This window comes from Sminthopsis crassicaudata, chromosome 4 (assembly GCF_048593235.1).
Source record: "Sminthopsis crassicaudata isolate SCR6 chromosome 4, ASM4859323v1, whole genome shotgun sequence".
In the NCBI taxonomy this organism is placed as follows: Eukaryota; Metazoa; Chordata; class Mammalia; order Dasyuromorphia; family Dasyuridae; genus Sminthopsis; species Sminthopsis crassicaudata.
This window is the reverse complement of record NC_133620.1, coordinates 272,037,211-272,055,660: the sequence shown is the minus strand read 5'-3', so window position 1 is coordinate 272,055,660 and position 18,450 is coordinate 272,037,211. Positions and strand designations below refer to the sequence as shown.

The window sequence follows — 18,450 nt, the reverse complement described above, 5'->3', positions numbered from 1 at the left end:
TAATAGGTGCTTAATATACATTTTTGATAGATTGATTAATTATTGATATTCAACAAAACACTGATTTTTATCTTGTCAATACTTGTGAATTCATAATTATAAGGAACACCCAGAGAGAAAATTATCCCTACCAATACAGATTTCTATCTAGTTTGAAGCTTATACTCTACAGATATAGTAGAGAGGGAGAAGAGAGAAATTGCCCCTATCCACTTCCCAGAAGAGATGATGAAATCATAAAGGATGAGAAATTAATGGTAATTGAAATGAGATTTCAATTGCCATGTCATTTGTTTATAAATCTGAAGAAGTTTTCCAGGTTGAATTAGAAAGGCAGCTTGTTATTGGTTGGCTGGAGACTGACCGTGCCCATGATATGACTTTTAAAAAGTTAAGCTTGCTTAGTTTAAAACTCAGAAACAGAGATTTGTGGCAGGAAACAACTTTTTAAAATCTGTCCTTTCCTCATCTAGAGGGCAGTTGAGGAGGAGAGAGGAAAAAAGGTATTTGGCCAGGGCATCTTATAGTTGAGCTACCTGCCCAAGAGGAGAAACTGAATCTTGCAGAAAGAATCCCAGGAGGAGAAAATGTTAAGAAATGTGATTCTTGGCAAAAGAGATCCAACAAATGATTCGAGAAATAATTAGTCCTGGCAGCCCTCCTTTCTGAATTATTTAACTTTCTGGTTGCACTTACTGTCTTAAGTATTTCTTTACTCTTACCCATCATCCACTGAGAGTGGTCTTCTTAAAGTACAGCTATCATCCTCTCCAATTCAAAGAACTTTAGTGTATACTTATGGTCTTCAAGATCAAATGTATAATCATCTTTTTGAAGAGGACCAGAAACATCATAGATTTTTGACTTTCTCATGAGATGGATTTAAGTGAGACATAGTTGCACAAAGTCATCAATCTGATTTTCTCTTCCAGCGTCATCAAAATTCATGGTCAAGATAAAAGTCAAGATGACTGTTCATGGCCTGATAATCGTATATGATCTTGGGACCTCTGATATCTGATCATGCTGTAAACATTCCATAACATTTGCTTTGCTGCATTCATGGCTATTGGAACAGATTGTTCCCTCCTACCCATTCTGCTGAGGGAAATCTTCTCTTGTGTGGTGTAGACATCCCCTTACCTCACTGATGAATTATCCTCAATCTGACTTAGCCCATCTGCCAAGACTGTGGAGCCACTGAGTGAGCTACAGCTTTTTTGGAGCCAGAGGTGGGAGTTGGATAATAGATGGACACTAAAGATGATGTACAGCCCTGGAAACTGCTCAGCAAATCTAACATCAGAGATAACCAGTCCTTTATGAATATCCCAAATACCCCGTAATCCTTTATTTGGCTTTGAAAGCTCTTTGTAATTTGCCCCTCATACCTTTCTATATCTTACATCTCATTCTCTTCTACATCCCTACTGATTTAGTGATCTCCTTGCTATTTCTTTTACACAAGACATTCCATCTCCTAACTCTGCATTTTCCCTTGGCTGCTCCCATATCTGGATTGCTTTCTGCCTCTTTCTGTCTCTGTTTCTGTCGGTCTGTCTGCCAATCTCTCTTTTTTCTCTCTCCCTTCCCAGATTTCCTTTCAATCTCAGCTAAAATCTAATCCTTTCTTCTTTTATTTCTCTCTCCTGCCCCCAAAGATCTATTAATTTCTGTACCCTGCCATTGAACTGATTTTTTTAAACCATAGCTTTTATCATGTCAATTTATTTTTCAGAAAATTTCTATAGTAAAGGTTTAAACTTCTGAGGCTAGCATTCAAGACCCCCTACAATCTAGGTGAATTGAATTATCCTCTCCAATCTTATCTTAAATTTCCTAGAAATATTTGCCTCACAACAAGGTTATACAATGATTATTTTTTTATTTTCCTCCTCCTTCGCCTCCTTCTCCTTTTTTTGTTCCTCCTTTTTTCCTTGTCATCTTCTTTCTCTTCTTCTCCCCCCTCCTCCTTCTCTTTATAAAAAGTTGCATTCTTTTTAAAATAACCTCAGGTTATAGAATTATAAGCCTTCTTACCTTGGAGTCTGTAAACTCGTTTTCTTTAATATTTTGATAACCGCATTACAGCATACATGGTTTTCCTTGCAATTCTATGTATTTCCTTTTATGAATTTAAAAACAATCTGAGAAAGGTCCACATGCTTTCACCAGACTGCCAAGGTGACTGTGACACAAAATTTTTTTAAAGAATTCCTGGTCTAGATCTAGACTGGACCTTGGAGATCATTGATTTTAACTTTGCTATTTTATAGATAAAGAAACTAGGACCTAGGAAGGTGAAGACTGATATTTGAATGCAAAGCCACTGGGGATAATATTTTTTCCTATTCTACTACACTGCCTCTGAATATGGCTGGTTTGTTCAAAGTCAGATGGCAAGTTGTTTATAGAATCTTTTCTCTGAAAGTGACTCCAAGTGTTCTTGATCAGTGAATTGGTGATCATGAGAGACATATGTCTTTCTTTTTTGTTTCAATAGTATTTTATTTTTCCAAATACATATAAGGATAGTTTCCAACATTCATTTTTGTAAGAATTTGTGTTCCAAATTTTTCTCCTTCCCTCCCTTATTTTGCCCTTTCCCTAAGACAGCAAGCGATATGATATAGGTTAAATATGTGCAATGCTTTTAAACATATTTCCATATTTGTCATATTTCCAAGAAAAAAGCATACCAAAAGTGAAAAAAAACCATGATAAAGAAAAAACTAACAAACAAAAAAGATGAAAATACTATGTTTCAATCCACATTAAGTTCTTCATAATTCTCTCTCTGGATATGGATGGCTTCCTAAATCTATTGAAATTGTCTTGAATAGTTTTGAATCATTGCATTGCATCACAGTTGACCATCAAATAATCTTGCTGATACTGTGTACAATGTTCTCCTGGTTCTGTTTACTTAACTCACCATCAGTTCTTGTAAGTCTTCCCAGACTTCTCTGAAATCAGCTTGTTCATCATTTCTTATAGAATAATAACATTCCATTATATTCATATGCTATAAATCATTTAGTCATTCCCCAACTGATGAGCATCCATTTAGTTTCTAGTTCCTTGCCATTACAAAAAAGAGCTGCTAAAAATATTTTTGCATATGTGGGTCCTTTGAGCTATATAACTAGTGGTGAGACTGCTGGATTAATTTAGGTAGAATTGTAATTTTTATTATATTAGCTTGGCCTACTTATGAGTACTTGATATTCTTCCAATTGTTTAGATATAACTTTATTTGTGTGAAGAATGTTTTGTATCTGTGTTCATATAGTTTCTGTATTTGTCTTGGCAGGTAGACTCCTAAATATTTTATATTGTCTATAGTTATTTTAAATAGGATTTCTCTTTCTATCTCTTGCTTTTGTGCTTTGTTGGTAACATGGGAATGCTGATGATTTATGTGGCTTTATTTTATATCCTGCACCTTTGCTAAAGTTGTTAATTATTTCTAGTATTTTAGTTGATTCTCTAGAATTCTCTAAGTATACTATCATATCATTTGCAAGGAATAATGGTTTTGTTTCCTCACTGCCTATTCTAATTATTTGATTTCCTTTTCTTCTCTTCTTGCTATTGCTAACATCTTTAGTACAATATTGAGTAATAACACCTTTGTTTCATTTGTATGTTATTGTAAATGCTTCTAATTTTTCTCCATTTCATATGTTTGCTGATGGGTTTATATAGATGCTATCATTTTAAGGAAAACCCCTTTTATTCTTATGCTCCTCATGTTTTTTTTTTTTTTATTAGGAATGTATCATTTTGTATGACATATCTCAATTAGTCTCTATGTAGTTCTAAACATGGGGGGAAGGAGGGTATTAATCTTAGGAAAATCTATAGAATGATTAACTATTAACTTTTAACTAAAACTAACTTTGTCAGGCTAATCCTATGCCAAAGATTCCTTTGTATAAATTCTTTACATTTTAGATATAAAAAATAAATCCAGGGCACTTGGCTTACTTACCATGAGCTGCAAGAGAAGGAATTGAGGTGTTGGAGTTCTTCTGTTTCCTGTAGGCATGATAATTGTTCCTGTGTTTGGGGAAAAAAGAGCCATTGAATGATTCTCTAGCTTTGAATTGAAAAAAAAATTAAGTGAGAATAGCTAAAAGAAAATAAGATCACAAGAGTTTTGTTTATATTGTGTCTGTACCTGTGAATTTTTTGGTTTGAAGAATGCCTCATGTGGAAATTCCCTCTACTAATTTAGAGGGACAGCTTATCTGTAATATATTGTCTGAGAGTACTGAAAGGTTATATTATTTTCTCAGGATCACATAATTAGAACCTATCAGAAGATAGGATTTGAATACAGGTGCTCTTGGTTCAAGGATTAACAGCCTGCTATCCTGGATGCCTTCTCTACCAAAGTATATTTTGGAACTGTGTCATTGGTGTAGGGAACTTCTAGTGAGGAAATTCCTTCTAATAGTGAAAATCATCACCTGCCTTATAACAGTCTTTTAAAAAATTCAATTTCATTTTCCAATCCAAATTATTTTCCTTTTTCTTCTCCTCCTCACCTCCGATCATTAAAAATTCAGAAATATAAAGCCCACTACAACTATATATAGTCATGTGAAACAAATTTCTATTTTAGTCACGTTTTAAGAAAAAAAAAAAAGCAAAGAATAGAAAGTAATATGCTTCAATCTTATCTTGAATTCTTTCTTTCTCTTTTTGGAGATGAATAGCATATTTAATCATGACATCTTTGAAATTGTGCTTGAATATTTAGTTGATTCGAGTTACTATGTCCTTTAGAGCCTATTGTCTTTACTATATTGCTGTTACTATATAAGTTGTCCTGTTTTTGCTTCATTTTGTATTAGTTCATACAAGTCTTTCTAGGTTTTTCTGAAACCATTTCCTCACATTTTTTAAGAGAACAATAGTATTCTAAAACATTCATAAATCAAAACTTGTTCCTTCTATCCAAATTTATGGGCCTCCTCTCAGTTCTTCAAATCTTTGCTACCACAGAAGACATGAGAATAAATATTTTTGTGCACATGGTCTTTCCCCTCCTTCTTGGATCTCTGGGGATATATCTCTTTGTCATCTTAAATAATCTGAGTGTGAAGTATTACTGCAGAGGATTTTAATTTCCATTTCTCTATTAATGATTTAGATAATTTTTATATATGCTCAATTGATAACTTTCATTTCTTCCAAAGAAAACTACCTATTCAGTTCCTTTGACCATTTATCAACTGAGAGAATGATTCTTATTCTTTTTAATTTGATTAAATTTCCCATGTATTTTAGGAATGAAACCTTTATCAGAGAAACTTGTTGCCAAGACTTTTTTCCCTTGTTTCCTGATTTTCTTCCAATTTTACCTACTTTGGTTATTTGTGCCAAATATTTTTAATTTTAGGTAATCAAAATTATCTATTTTATTTCCTTTGAACATCTCTCTCTTTAATTAAGCCATGAACTTTATTGATATCCATAGATCTGATAGGTAATTTCTTTCATGTTCTACTAATTTGTTTATGATATCACCCTTATGTTTAAATCATGTACTGATTTTGTACTTATCTTGATAAATGGTGTGAGATGTTGGTCTATGCCTACTTTCTGTCTTTGGGCTTTTCAATTTTCCCAGTAGTTTTTCTCAAATAGTAACCCTATAGATGGAATCAGCGCATTTATCAAACACTAAATTACTTTGCTTATTTGTTTTTGTATATTGTTATCTGATTTGTTCCATTAATCAACAATTTTATTTCTTATTGAACATCAAATTATTTTTTGTTGATTATAATTTTGTAATGTAGCTTGAGATCTAGTATTGTTAATCTCCTTCTTTACCTTTTTTATTTATTCCTTTCATATTCTTGACTTTTTGACTTTTGCTCTCATTTTTTTCAATATGTATAAAGTCATTTTTGGATAGTTTGTTTTGGACTGAATAAGTATATTAATTTATATATTATTATTATATTGTTATTTTTCTTGGTGTTGCTGTTTTGGCCTACCCATGAGCAATTAATATTTCTCCAATTATTTAGATCTGCCTTTATTTGTGGGAAGAGTATATTTTAAGTTATTTATATAGCTACTGTGCTTATTTAACAGGTAGATTTTCAAGTGTTTTATACTGTCTGCATTTATTTCAAATAGAATTTCTATTTTTATCTATTAATGTAGGATTTTCAGTATTGCAGGATATTATATTAGAAATACCAGTAATCTGTGTGGATTTATTTTTTTTTTTATCCGTAATTTAGCTGAATTTTAAAATGTTTTATTTTTTAAGGTAACTAAGTTTCTCTAAGCAAAACAATATATGATCTGGAAAGAGAAATTTCTTATGCTTATTTATTTGACATTTTTTTCTTGTCTTATTGTATTAGCATTTTAGTGCAATATTGAACAGTAATTTTTATTTTAACTTTGTTAATTTCTCCTTTGATTTTTTTTGGATTTATATTTTGGTCTTTAATTGGAGTTTTTAATTTCTTGATTTTCTTTTTCTTTTCTTTATTTTTTTGGTTATATTTTCAATTTGTTGATCTGATCTTTCTCTTTTTTGTAGATATGAGCATTTAGAGACATGAAATTTCTCCTTAGTACTGCTTTTATTGTATTGCACAAATTTTGGTATTTTGTATCACTATTGTCATTATCTTTAGCTAAATTATTGTTTCTATGATTTGTTCTTTGACCCACCCATTTTAACAATAAAATTATTTAATTTCCAATTAATTAAAATTTTATACTTCAAATGTCCTTTATTGAATGGAATTTTGGTTAGAAAAAGATACATTTTAATTTTTCTGCATTTATTTGTGTGGGATTTTTTTTTCATATGACATGATGAACTTTTGGGAAGGTGATATATATAGCTAAGAAATATTTTCCTTTCTATTCCCATTTAGTATTCTTTAGAGATCAATCATATCCAACTTTTCTAAAATTTTGTTAATCTCTTTTAATTTCTTATTTATTTTATGGATAAATTTTTCTAGCTCTGATTGTTGTAAATGGACTCCCCACACTTTGTAACGTATCTAACTTTTCCATTAATAATTTAAATGTTATGCCATTTGGTTCATATGTTCAGCATTGATATTAATATACTACCTATGATACTTTTCAGTAAAATATAATTTTCATTTTACCTCTTTTATTAGGTCTATTTTTGGTTTTGTTTTGATTGTGATTATGATTTTTGGCCTTGTCCTTCTTTAAAAAAATCCATCTGAATCAAATCAAAGGATAATCAAGAGGTGCCCACTTCCCTCTTACTGCCTTTTCCATTGATGTTTTTCCAAGTATTTCCTATTTTCTTTTCCCTCCCTCCCTCCCTGCCTCCTTCCTTCCTTCCTTCCTTCCTTCCTTCCTTCCTTTCTTCCTTCCTTCCTTCCTTCCTTCCTTCCTTCCTTCCTTCCTTCCTTCCTTCCTTCCTTCCTTCCTTCCTTCCTTCCTTCCTTCCTTCCTTCCTTCCTTCCTTCTCTTCCTCTTCTCTTCCTCCTCCTCTTGTCCTTTTATCTTGGTTTTGTTTTATTATTCTTGATGTCTTTTGGTGACATTAGCTACCATTAAACTAATTTTAAGTTTTGGGGCATTACTTTCTTTGGCAAATAATTTTGGCAACTCTTTATACCAAGTTGTTTATTCTTTTTTTCTCCCCTTTAACTTTCTCTTTTTTCTACTTTTTCATTACCACTTATTTTTTCAAATTGCTTTTTAAAATAAGTTTTCTGTGAATTCTTCCTGAGTTTGTGTCCACTCTGCATTTTCCTTAGAGGCTTTGCTTGTAAATATTTCAGGGTATTGTCTTTTTCTATGTTTGTGTCTTGATTCCCTATAAGCGTAGCTCTTTATCATTGCTTTCTTTTTCTCTTTGTTCATTCTTCTAGCCAGTCATGAGACTTTGAACTTCATTTAGGGTGAACTTTGCTAACTTTTGGGGGTGATATAGGGGTAGATGTCTTGTAACGTGCTGTTGTCTCCAGAAGCTGCCTATCGCTCTCTGGGAGGAGATCTGCTGTGTCAACTCAAATCTCCCTGACAGATTCTTCTTCTTGTAGAGAGACGACTTCCCTTCCTGCAGAGAGCAGCCTCAAGTCTTGTCCAGACAAAACTCTTTCCTCCAGAGCTGCCCTCTTTTATCTTCTCAGAGAATGGGCGTGGGACAATGCAAGGGCTTCTGGGAAAAATTACTTCAACCAATGAACTTGCTCCTCCTAAGCATGCAAGCTCTTCCCCAGGAATTCACAAGTAAAACTTTCAGTAAAGGCCAGAACTAGAGAATTGTTGAGTACCGACTTAGTACTTAGTAAGAACCTAATATCTCATTATCTCATTATCACTTAGTAAGAACCTAACAATGTCTGACCTAAGCTTTTAGTGTTTTCACAATTCAATTTAGGGACTTGGAAATTTTTAGGTTTTCCCAAGTGGTGTGACCTGGGGAGAGGCCTGTTAGTAGTCTTCCTGATCTTAATTCTGCAAGTTTTTGGCCAATTTTTGAGTCTATTGGTATGTATGTAGTTGTTTTATTAGATTATTGTTGGATTTAGTTATTGTTAGTCTGATAGGAAATTCTACAGATTTAGTGATTTAACTGCTGTATTCCCTTTGGTTTTGACTTTTTTTTCCATTTCAGTGCTATGTTAAAGATTAGAATTGGTTCACTGATCTGTTCTTGGACCCAAAATCATGCAGCTAAATTTTTGAAATTTTTTGTGCTCAGTAATTGGTTAGGATCCTGCCTTGCTTAGACATAGCCACTCCTGTATCTGTGACCTATATTGGTCATGGATGACAGAGAACATCTGTTCCTGCTCTCAGTGCTATTTCAGAAGTCCCCTGGGATTTCTTTATACCTTCCTGCCCTGGAGATCTCACTAAGTTTTCTTTCTCTTTCTGATTCTAGAATGATCCCAGTCCACAAGAGCTGCCACTGTGCTGTGCTCCTGGCCAGCCTCTATCTATGTCCACAAACCTCTCTATTTATCTTGCTAAGATCATATCAACTGGAAAAATAACAGTGACATTTGGATTTCTTGATAGGAATCCAGGATTTGCAGAGAAGGTCTGTTGGGTTAGCTAGGCAAAAAATGTTGACTCTCACCCTACCATTTTGACTTTGCTCTTACTGAAATTTATAGTCATAAAAGAATTATTTTTTGATTTAAGAGGAATAAGAGATTTGCTTGTTATGTAGTAAGTAAATGTAAGAGAAGAGAGTGGTATCTAAGCATCTAGTTGCCATACCATGCAATTACACTCCTTCAAATCTGAATTATAGAGTTAAAGGGGAAAAATTGATGAGTATTTGGCTAGAATATTTTAGCACTAGACTAGTTGTCCGATAAGCTGGGCATGAATTCTGTTTCTCTTGCTCACTGCCTGCAGACTTTGGACTAAATAATGGTGTCTTTCCCAATTCACATGTTTAAGCCTTCCATTTTCTGTTTATGTCTACAGTGAACAGAGCCTGAGATTGTTCTTGTTTACCCTTCATTGTCAAAGAAGACCAGGAATGTGATGTGACTTGCAAGTGAATAGAACTTAAGTGAGGCAGAGCTGTGCTATCATCAGTCTCACTCTCTCCTCTAGAGTCATCTGAGTCCAGGGGCAAGACATAGCTTTGGGCCTGGAATTAGGAAGACCTGAGTTCAAAGCTAGCTTCAGACACTTAGCTGTGTGATCCTGAGCAAGTCATCTGTTTGGTTCAGTTTTCCCAAACTGTAAAATGGGCATAATAATAGCAACTACTTCACAGGACTATTTTAAAAATTAAATAAAATATAATTTATTGGCATTTATATGATATTTGGAAACATTTATAGAATACTTATTATGTGTTAGGCAGTGTATTTAGCATGGGGAGCACTAAAGTAGTCACTCTATAAATACTTATTACCTCTTCCTTGCCCTTTGTTGTTTTCCAGTAATACTGGCCATGTAGCGTTATTCTATCACTGCCTTGCTATGTGACCTTCACTGAGTCAACTAATTTATCTTTATTTCAGTTTTTAACACAATCTGTATTGACATTTTTGTTATTACATCATGTTCATTTCCATAAATATATATTCTCTGCCCTCTTCCCTTGGAGCTATTCCTCATAGCAAATAAAGGAAAATGAATCATTCAGCAAAACTAGCCAACAGATCAACCAAGCTCACCATAATATGCAGTGTTCTATGCCCAGAATGGCTTAGGAAGGGAGTGCAGTGTATAGAGGTCAAAAAGACACATCTTTATGTGTTCACATCTGGTTTCAGATACTTGTTAGTTGTGTCATCCTGGTTAAATTATTAGCCCTTGTTGCCTCAATTTCCTCATCTGTAAAATGAGCTGGAGAAGGAAATGGCAAGGCACTCCAGCATCTTTGCCAAGAAAACAAACACCAAATGTGATCTTGAAGAGATAGTCAAGATTGAAAATGATTGAACAATTATAATAACACTCAGAATCCTAACTTCTTAAAAGAAGGGAGGGAAATGTATTCTTGTTTCTTTTTTTGGAGTCAGAATTTCATAAGTTATTTCAACTTTTTAATGTTATTTTTTCCATTTATATTCTTGCAATTACATCCAAGTCCCAATTAATGTGAACTGTGAATTCCCAGAAATAGTCCTCAATATTTGAATTTGCCCCATTTGAAGTTGTAATTAGGTGAAATATAGTCATTTTTGGGCATTTCAATGGAAATATTCAGTGCAAATACAAATAATGAGACTTCTTCAGGGGAGTTAATTATTTGCAGTAATCAGAATCTGATTTGGTTGTGTGTATATATATATATATATATATATATTTTTTTTTTTGGTTGGTTGTATATATGTATATATACCTCAAAATACCATAAACTTGTAGCTAATTAAAAAAATTATTATCAGTTTTCTTGTTTTAAAAAATTTATATTGGAAATATTTAACAATATTAGCAGTGACAATTAATGACAAAACCCCCCTGACAAACCAAAATAGTGCTCCCCATCCAAATAACATTTCAGTTGTGCCAAGAAAAAGTTTTCATACTATTAGTCATGAAGTACTAGCTTTACAAATCAAAAATAAGATCTTCAAGCCCTGCTGTCAAATTTTATTCAAATTAGTCCAGCCTTGCAGTTGAATAACAAGATATTTTTGAATTAATTATACAGATGAGAAAATCTAGTTCTCTTTGTCTCTGGATCAGACATGGAAGCATGGGAAAATAAGTGGATTGGTGAGAGTAATTTTTAATTGGCAAAAATAATCTGCAATCATGATTTATAAAGGTTTAGTATTATGTATCATTTGTCAGATGTCCTGAGTAAAGGCTGATGTATATTTCATGACCATTAAGAAAATGATCAATTTCATTATGCTAAGAAATATACCACTACTATTGAAATATGTGAGAAGCATGAGTAGGTATGGTAGCCCAGGAATTTTAACTAATTTATATTTGTAACTGTCAAACAATGCTATAATTTTTTACTGCTGCTTTTAACAATTCCTGCTGTAATTAGAAATAAATTTTTTATTCTGTTCAAGGAGAAAAGCTTATAATCGAGAAAAAAATAAAAGAGAAAAAACTTATTAAGAAACCAGAATCTAAAGAATTGTGAAGTTAATGTGAGGAACGATATAAACAACTTTTTCTAGGCGTTTGATTGACAAAAGGAAAAGATATATAGAATGAGGATTTGAGCAAATAGGATTTTGACATGATAATAGTTATTATTTATCAAGGACATATTGGAATGTTTGTTGACAGCAGGAAAGTAACCAATAGAAAGGGAGAGAGAGGTTGAAGATTAGAAAGAGAGGTAGATTTTTTTTTTTTTTTTTTTTTTGCGGGGTGGGGGGAATGTATTGGTCAAGACAGAGGAAATGGAATGTAGGACATATATAGACATATAGACACATATATATATGTATATAGTTTTGTATTGCCAAACTTTTCATCAGAGACTTAAGAAGTAGAGAATGGAGCAGGAAGAGAAAGGAGTTCTGAGATGGAGAAGAGGAAGCTGATATGAATAGCCTTTATTAAAATAGTCACTTGGGTTGGTCTAGACTAGAGCCCAGCTCCTTAAACTGTGATTCGCAACCCCATATGGCATCTTGTAACTAAATATGGGGATCATGAAATATTTGAATTGTATACCTACATATATCTATATACCTGAGGTCACGTAAAAATTTCTTGGGCAAAAAGGGGTTCTGAGTGGAAAAACTTTAAGAAGCCCTGGTCTAGAGAAAAAATTTGGGAAGAATAGAATCATTATATTGCGAAATCAATTGGGTTTGCATCACATAAATGTAATAGACTCAGTTGGCCCAGTTGTATGACTTTTCCATCTACATGCAGTAACACATGAGGAGCAGAGGAAACAAATGTTGGGAACAATCAAGGCTATGGTTTAATTAGGGTAGCTAGCACTAGGATAAACAAGGTTAAAGAATAATGCATCATATACAGTAAAATTGTAGATAAAGATTAAGATTGGGAAGGGGGAAATGTGAAGACAGAGTAGTAGAAAAGTGGCCTGGGAAAGTACTGGGGGATAGAAGGCCTAGATAGAGTCCATGGTAAAGATTATGAATATATAGGAGGAAGACATAGGGAAGGATGGAAAAGAAAATAGGAAATTATGTATGGATAAATATATTTCAGAGCTCTTGGTCATACAATTAGTACATATATGGGTGATGAGAGATCATAAATAATGACTATTTTTAAACATAGCTGAAGGTGAAAGCCATGAAAGTTGATTAGATTGAAAAATAGAGAGCATTTAAGCCCTTTAGTAATGGGAGGAGATAGTTGTCAGGCTGTAAAGAAGTCTGTTAAATAAGTACCTTTAAAATAAATAAGGCTTTTAAAATAAAAAAGGCTTAAATAAGCCTTTAAAAATGGATGGAGAAATCACTTGTGGATTGATAGATAATAGCTACCAGAATCTGGACCTATAGAGTAAATTTATATACAGTGAACTTCAAAGGAGGAAGACTTATTGAGTGGTGTCAGTAGAGGGAGAACCTTGAAGAGCAAAGAATATTCTCACTTTCCTCCCAGATCAGTGTATTGTGAGGTATGAGAGAAAACATAATTAGTTTTGTAAAGGATGCCCAAGAATAGAGTGCCATGTGTTAGAAGATTGATGGACTGCAAGAGAAAGAAATTTAAAATGAGAATTCCAGAGGACATAGTACAAGGAGTGAACAGAACTGAAGCATATTGTTGGAGGAGTTGAGGTGGGTGCAGATTGAAATCTAATCACTCTTTGTCATCCTGAAACTCTAGTCCTTCTTATAAATCATCCAGAGGTGTCTAACCAGTGACATGCAAGGGAATCCTATAAGATTTCTTGGCATTGTGTGGATACAAATGGAATATTTAAGCTGTCCATTGGTTATCCCTCTCTACCTTTTCATGACTATCTCATATCCTTTTCTGGTCATAGATTCCTCTGATAACATCTTTTTCATCTCTATATTTGGCATAATTAGCTAGGGAAAATTGTTCAATTATGTTTTCTGTTTGGTCAATTGTGTAAGTTCTTAGAAGTGTACAGAATAGACTAGAGGCATATTTCTCTCGTATTTGATGGTATAAGGCTCACAGGCCATCAAGAATCCATATTCTGTGTTATTTATTAATTCTCCTTTAAATGTGATTTCATGAAATCAATGAAATCCATTTAAGATTTTAGATACAGGTTACCGAAGAGAGTATTTCTTGAAGGGCATTATTATAATAATCAGGTCATATAGAAAAGCACAATCTTCAATGTTAATAAAATATTGAATGGGGTTGTCTTTAATTAAAGGTTCCTTGATTATAACTATTTTGAAGATCAAACTTATTCCCTCTTTCATGATTATCAGGGCACAGATCAAGAGTTACTAAAGTGTCTTAAAGAAATTTTAATGAAAGCAAGATCTAGAGCTTTTGTTATTTAGTTACATAGAATTAGAGCCAGAAGGAACCTCTTAAAGGCCTCATAGTCCAATCTTATAATTTTAAAAAGAAGACAACAGAGACTTAAGAGAGGTCAGGTGACTTGCATGTATGTATTCTTGTACTCCTCCCCCCACCCCTTTTTTAGAACAGGATAAGTTTATTTAGTGTTCTTAAGAGGTTTAAGTTCACTTCTTTAAAACAAAGGTAAAAAAATCCAAAGGCACCAAAGTAACAATGCAGGTAATATCAAATACATACATTATGTAATCCAAGAATACCAGCTCATCTTTCAACACTTAGTTTTTATTCACAATCTCTGAAACATATTTTGAGAAATCAGAACTGAACTGAATTAAAAAGTCCCACAAAATCTAGATTAATTTCTCAGTTTAGAAAGCAATCTTTCAGCCCTGGAGGCAGCATCAGTTTAATCAGTGACTGAGAAAATAAGTTAGAGCCTCCATAACTTTAATATGATCTTCCAACTTACTAAAAAGCATCAAGGACTTTCCTTCATAGGTCCAGCATTTTGGCATAATACCTACTGTTGGGATTTGTCTATCTAACCTTCCTTCCTTCCTTCCTTCCTTCCTTCCTTCCTTCCTTCCTTCCTTCCTTCCTTCCTTCCTTCCTTCCTCCCTCCCTCCCTCCCTCCCTTCCTTCCTTCCTTCCTTCCTTCCTCCCTCCCTCCCTCCCTCCCTCCCTCCCTTCCTTCCTTCCTTCCTTCCTTCCTTCCTTCCTTCCTTCCTTCCTTCCTTCCTTCCTTCCTTCCTTCCTTCCTTCCTTCCTTCCTTTCCCTCCCTCCCTCTCCCTCCCTCTCTTTTTTCTCTCTTCCTTTCTCACTCGCTTTCTCTTTCCCAGTCTGGGGAAGGGGAAGGTTTTTCTTTTCCTCTCTTCTAATGTGTCTTGAAGGGCACCAAAATAAAATAGTAAACAGTATGTCTTAAAGTAGTTTGAAACAACAAACAATGGGAATAATAATAGAGACAAGTATTTTCTTGACCACCATCACCTTTCCTAATGTGTGCTTGACAATAGCATCTAACCCTACAGGTTAACAGATGTGACAACAATGCACTTACCAAGTACACATTCAGAATAGTTGATGTCCAGGGCATCCTGCTCTTCATGTTGAAGCTTCTCAGCCAGGTAGAGCACAAAACTAAGGATGAGGGAAATGCTGGCATATTGATCTGGGGCTATGTATTCCAGGAGCATTGGCCACATGAGCTGGGAGAAAAGGTGATCTTTATTAAGACTGATTTTTTTTCCTCATGAAAGCCTATCATTTCTTTCCCTTTGGAATTTTAACCACAATCTCAAACTTATGCCTTGAAAGTTAAAGTAATAAAAATTGGATAGATTCTTACCCTGCCTCCCTTAGTTGACAATGTCATATGAATCTTAGTCCTTCCCTCTGTAAGGATCTCTAGTAACTTTTATCAGAGAAGAAAATATCTTTCATGCATCTTTGCAGAAAGATATTGATTTTATATTACAGTTACTCTAGAGTCAGAAAACTCTGTTGATGAGTATACTGAAAAGTGATGAAGGAATTGCCTTACCTTGGCCATGCAGGGGTTATGAACACAGTCAGTTAAAATTTCTAGACATAAATTTTTCAGTTTTTTCTTTTCATCATTAACCTCAGTCACATCTGAAGTCTTTGGGAGAAAGGTAAAAATCAGAGAGAATTGTTCATTAGTCTCCCAACTTTTTTTCACCAAAAAATCAGAAAGGCATGATCAGAAAGAAAGCATGAGGAAAAATAGAAGCCATGTGTAGAGCACCTGTATTGGAAAATTACTTTTCTAATTAATTGAGATAATCCCTAGCTAATTTTCTTCATTTTTCATAAAATGTCAAGTTAGGAAGATACATAGGTTATTGAAATCAATTATCTTCATTCATTTAGTAAAATTCACTTGAATGTTTTGAATACCTTGAATGGAGAACTTCTCACAAAGTATGATCTGAATTCTACTTCATAGGTGCCAAAATGGAAGTTGAACAGTGTCCTTATTTAGATTACATTAGAACCAAAAGTGACATTAGCAGGAAGCATCCCTTATTTTGTTCACTCATCTGTATATCACATGCTCTTTGCTCTTTTGACTTGTCCTGGGCAAGGGAGCAGGAGGTTTTTGAAGAGAGACAAATTACCACCTCCATCACCATGGCCATCAATTTCACTATCCCCTCGTCCTTTCACTTCTCATAACAAAAGTCCTGAATTTGGTTCTCTTCTGCCCTCTACTGGTTTTTTGCTTATTTGTTTTGCTTTGGTTCTCAGATAACCAGTTTCCCCAGATGAATGGTTATAACTCAACCTACTTTCTCTCCTCCTATTTCCAAAATGATGATTCTGTGATTTTATTATCCCATGATCCTTTAATTTAAGCCCATCATCCTCTTACATATTTTTCATGGCATTTATTATAAAGCCCTATAAGGGCTTATAAGATCACTATCATTATTACCATTACTACTTGTTGTTGAATCACCCCCGTCATTCTTGCTCTCTGTGACCCATTTGGGGGTTTTTCTTGGCAAAGATGCTAGAGTGTTTTGCCATTTCTTTTTCCAAATCATTTACAGATGAGGAACTGAGGCAAGTAGGGGTAAGTGACTTGCCTAGGGTCTCATAGCCAGTAATTGTCTGAGTTCAGATATGAACTCAGATCTTCCTGACTCCAGGTCCTGTGTTCAAGCCACAGAGCCACTTAGCTTTCCACTATAATTACTTCTAGGTCAACAACTCTTAACTAGACCATTTCTATGGTCCATCAAGTCCTATGTGTTTCTCCTAGAAATCTTGTGAGTTAGCATACATGTGATAAAAATCTCTTTTACAGGGAAAGGAAGATGGAAATAAATGATTATACATATAAAGGGTTAAATATAATTATTTTTTATTGATAGTTTTTTTAGAGGTTTTCATCCTGATCATAAATGGCAGGGTACCAAGTGACTTTACTCTTGTTTAGCTCTCTCTTTCCTCCTGCTTAATCTTCCTATATGCTCTTAATATTATCTCAGTTCTAGATCTATAATTTTAGGTTTGGCTAGCTAAGTCATATAATCTCTTGGCCCTCCAGAATTTATGCCGCATATAGATATGGGAACCTTTCTAGCTCAATCATTCTTTGGTCACCTTGTTTTAGAACTTTTCATCATGAATCTGGAAAAGGCCTTTTCCTTCTCTGGCTCTCAAATGAGAGACTTTCTTATATGGTTCCTTGTGATAGGATTAGGATCACTATCTACCACTAATGCCCTCATGGCCTCCCTTCACAAGAGTTATTGTTATTTAGTCATTTCAGTTATATTTGACTCTTTCTGACCCCATTTGGGGGTTTTCTTAGCAAAGACACTATCATGATTTGCTATTTCCTTCTCCAGCTCATTTTATAGGGAGGAAACATGGTTAACTGACTTGACCTAGAAAGCGTCTAAAGCCAGTTTTGATTTCAGAAAGATGAGTCATACTGACTCCAGGTCCAGCACTCTATCCACTGTGCTACCTAGCAGTGCTCATACTCCATATGGGTTAGTCTAGATTGGCTCAGAGGCTGTGACTCAAACTGTGTCTTTTTTAAAGCAATATGATCTAGAAGAAGAGTAAATAAATATTTATTAAGTACCTACCATTCATCAATAGCTGTGCTAAATACTTTACAAATATTATTTCATTTTATTTTCACATTAACTCTGTAAGGTATTTTTTACAGAGAGAAATTAAATGTTTTGTTCCGAGTCCTACAGTTAGTGTTTGAGAATAGATTTGGATTTGGATATCCTCACATCCTTAGTATCTTATCCTTAGTAAATCAAGAATTTATACTCTTGCAGGCAGAGGCAGGGGGAGAAAGTCAAATGTGTAAGAAATAGAGAATTGTAAAATACAGATCAACGAGGCAGCATGAGATAGTACATAGAAAAATTGTGTTGCAATCAGGAAGACATGGGTTCAAGTCCAACTTTTCACATATAATACTTATGTGACCTTGGGCAAATGATATAACCTCTTATTACCTCAGACAACTCTGTAGTTAAGTCACAGATAGGTTGCTATCTTAATTGGATGTGGTTGTTTTCCATCCTGGGAGTTCTCTATACTGATGAACTCAGAAACCAAATAGAAAAAAAAGCCAAAGGAGAGTATATAAGTAAATGTTAGGATAATTAATTTACTTGAACAATAACAAATATTGATTGATTGCAATTTAACTTTCTTTCATGTTACCCTTTTGTTTTGGAGAAGTAAATGGCAAGCCACTCTAGTATCTTTGCCAAAAAAAACCTGAAATAGTATTATGAAGAGTAGATATGATAACTGAAAAATGAACAAACTGAACTTTTTTGTTTTGGAGGTCTCTAAAGATAATCACTAAAATGATTTAATAATGAGGAATAGGGGTCATGGGAAAGAATATCCAAACTGAGGAACTGATCATTGACTTTACTGTTAAAATATCCATTCAGCCTTCTTCAGTG

The 18,450-nt window shown here is 34.0% G+C and overlaps 1 protein-coding gene across 5 annotated transcripts in view; it reads right to left on the bottom strand.

The window, feature by feature from the left end:
* The window catches only part of LOC141566339 (maestro heat-like repeat-containing protein family member 1), a 109,113-nt gene that overhangs the window by 71,864 nt on the left and 18,799 nt on the right, over positions 1-18,450 (bottom strand). For all 5 annotated transcript variants that reach the window (XR_012489284.1, XM_074310739.1, XM_074310741.1 and 2 more), the window contains exons 7-9: positions 15,519-15,617; positions 15,036-15,183; positions 3,995-4,062 (exon numbers count right to left, since the gene is read on the bottom strand). Coding sequence is in view for 4 of the 5 variants with exons in the window: in XM_074310739.1 (XP_074166840.1) it covers positions 3,995-4,062; positions 15,036-15,183; positions 15,519-15,617 (315 nt within the window). In the remaining variant the exon portion in view is untranslated. The remainder of the gene's footprint in view (positions 1-3,994; positions 4,063-15,035; positions 15,184-15,518; positions 15,618-18,450) is intronic.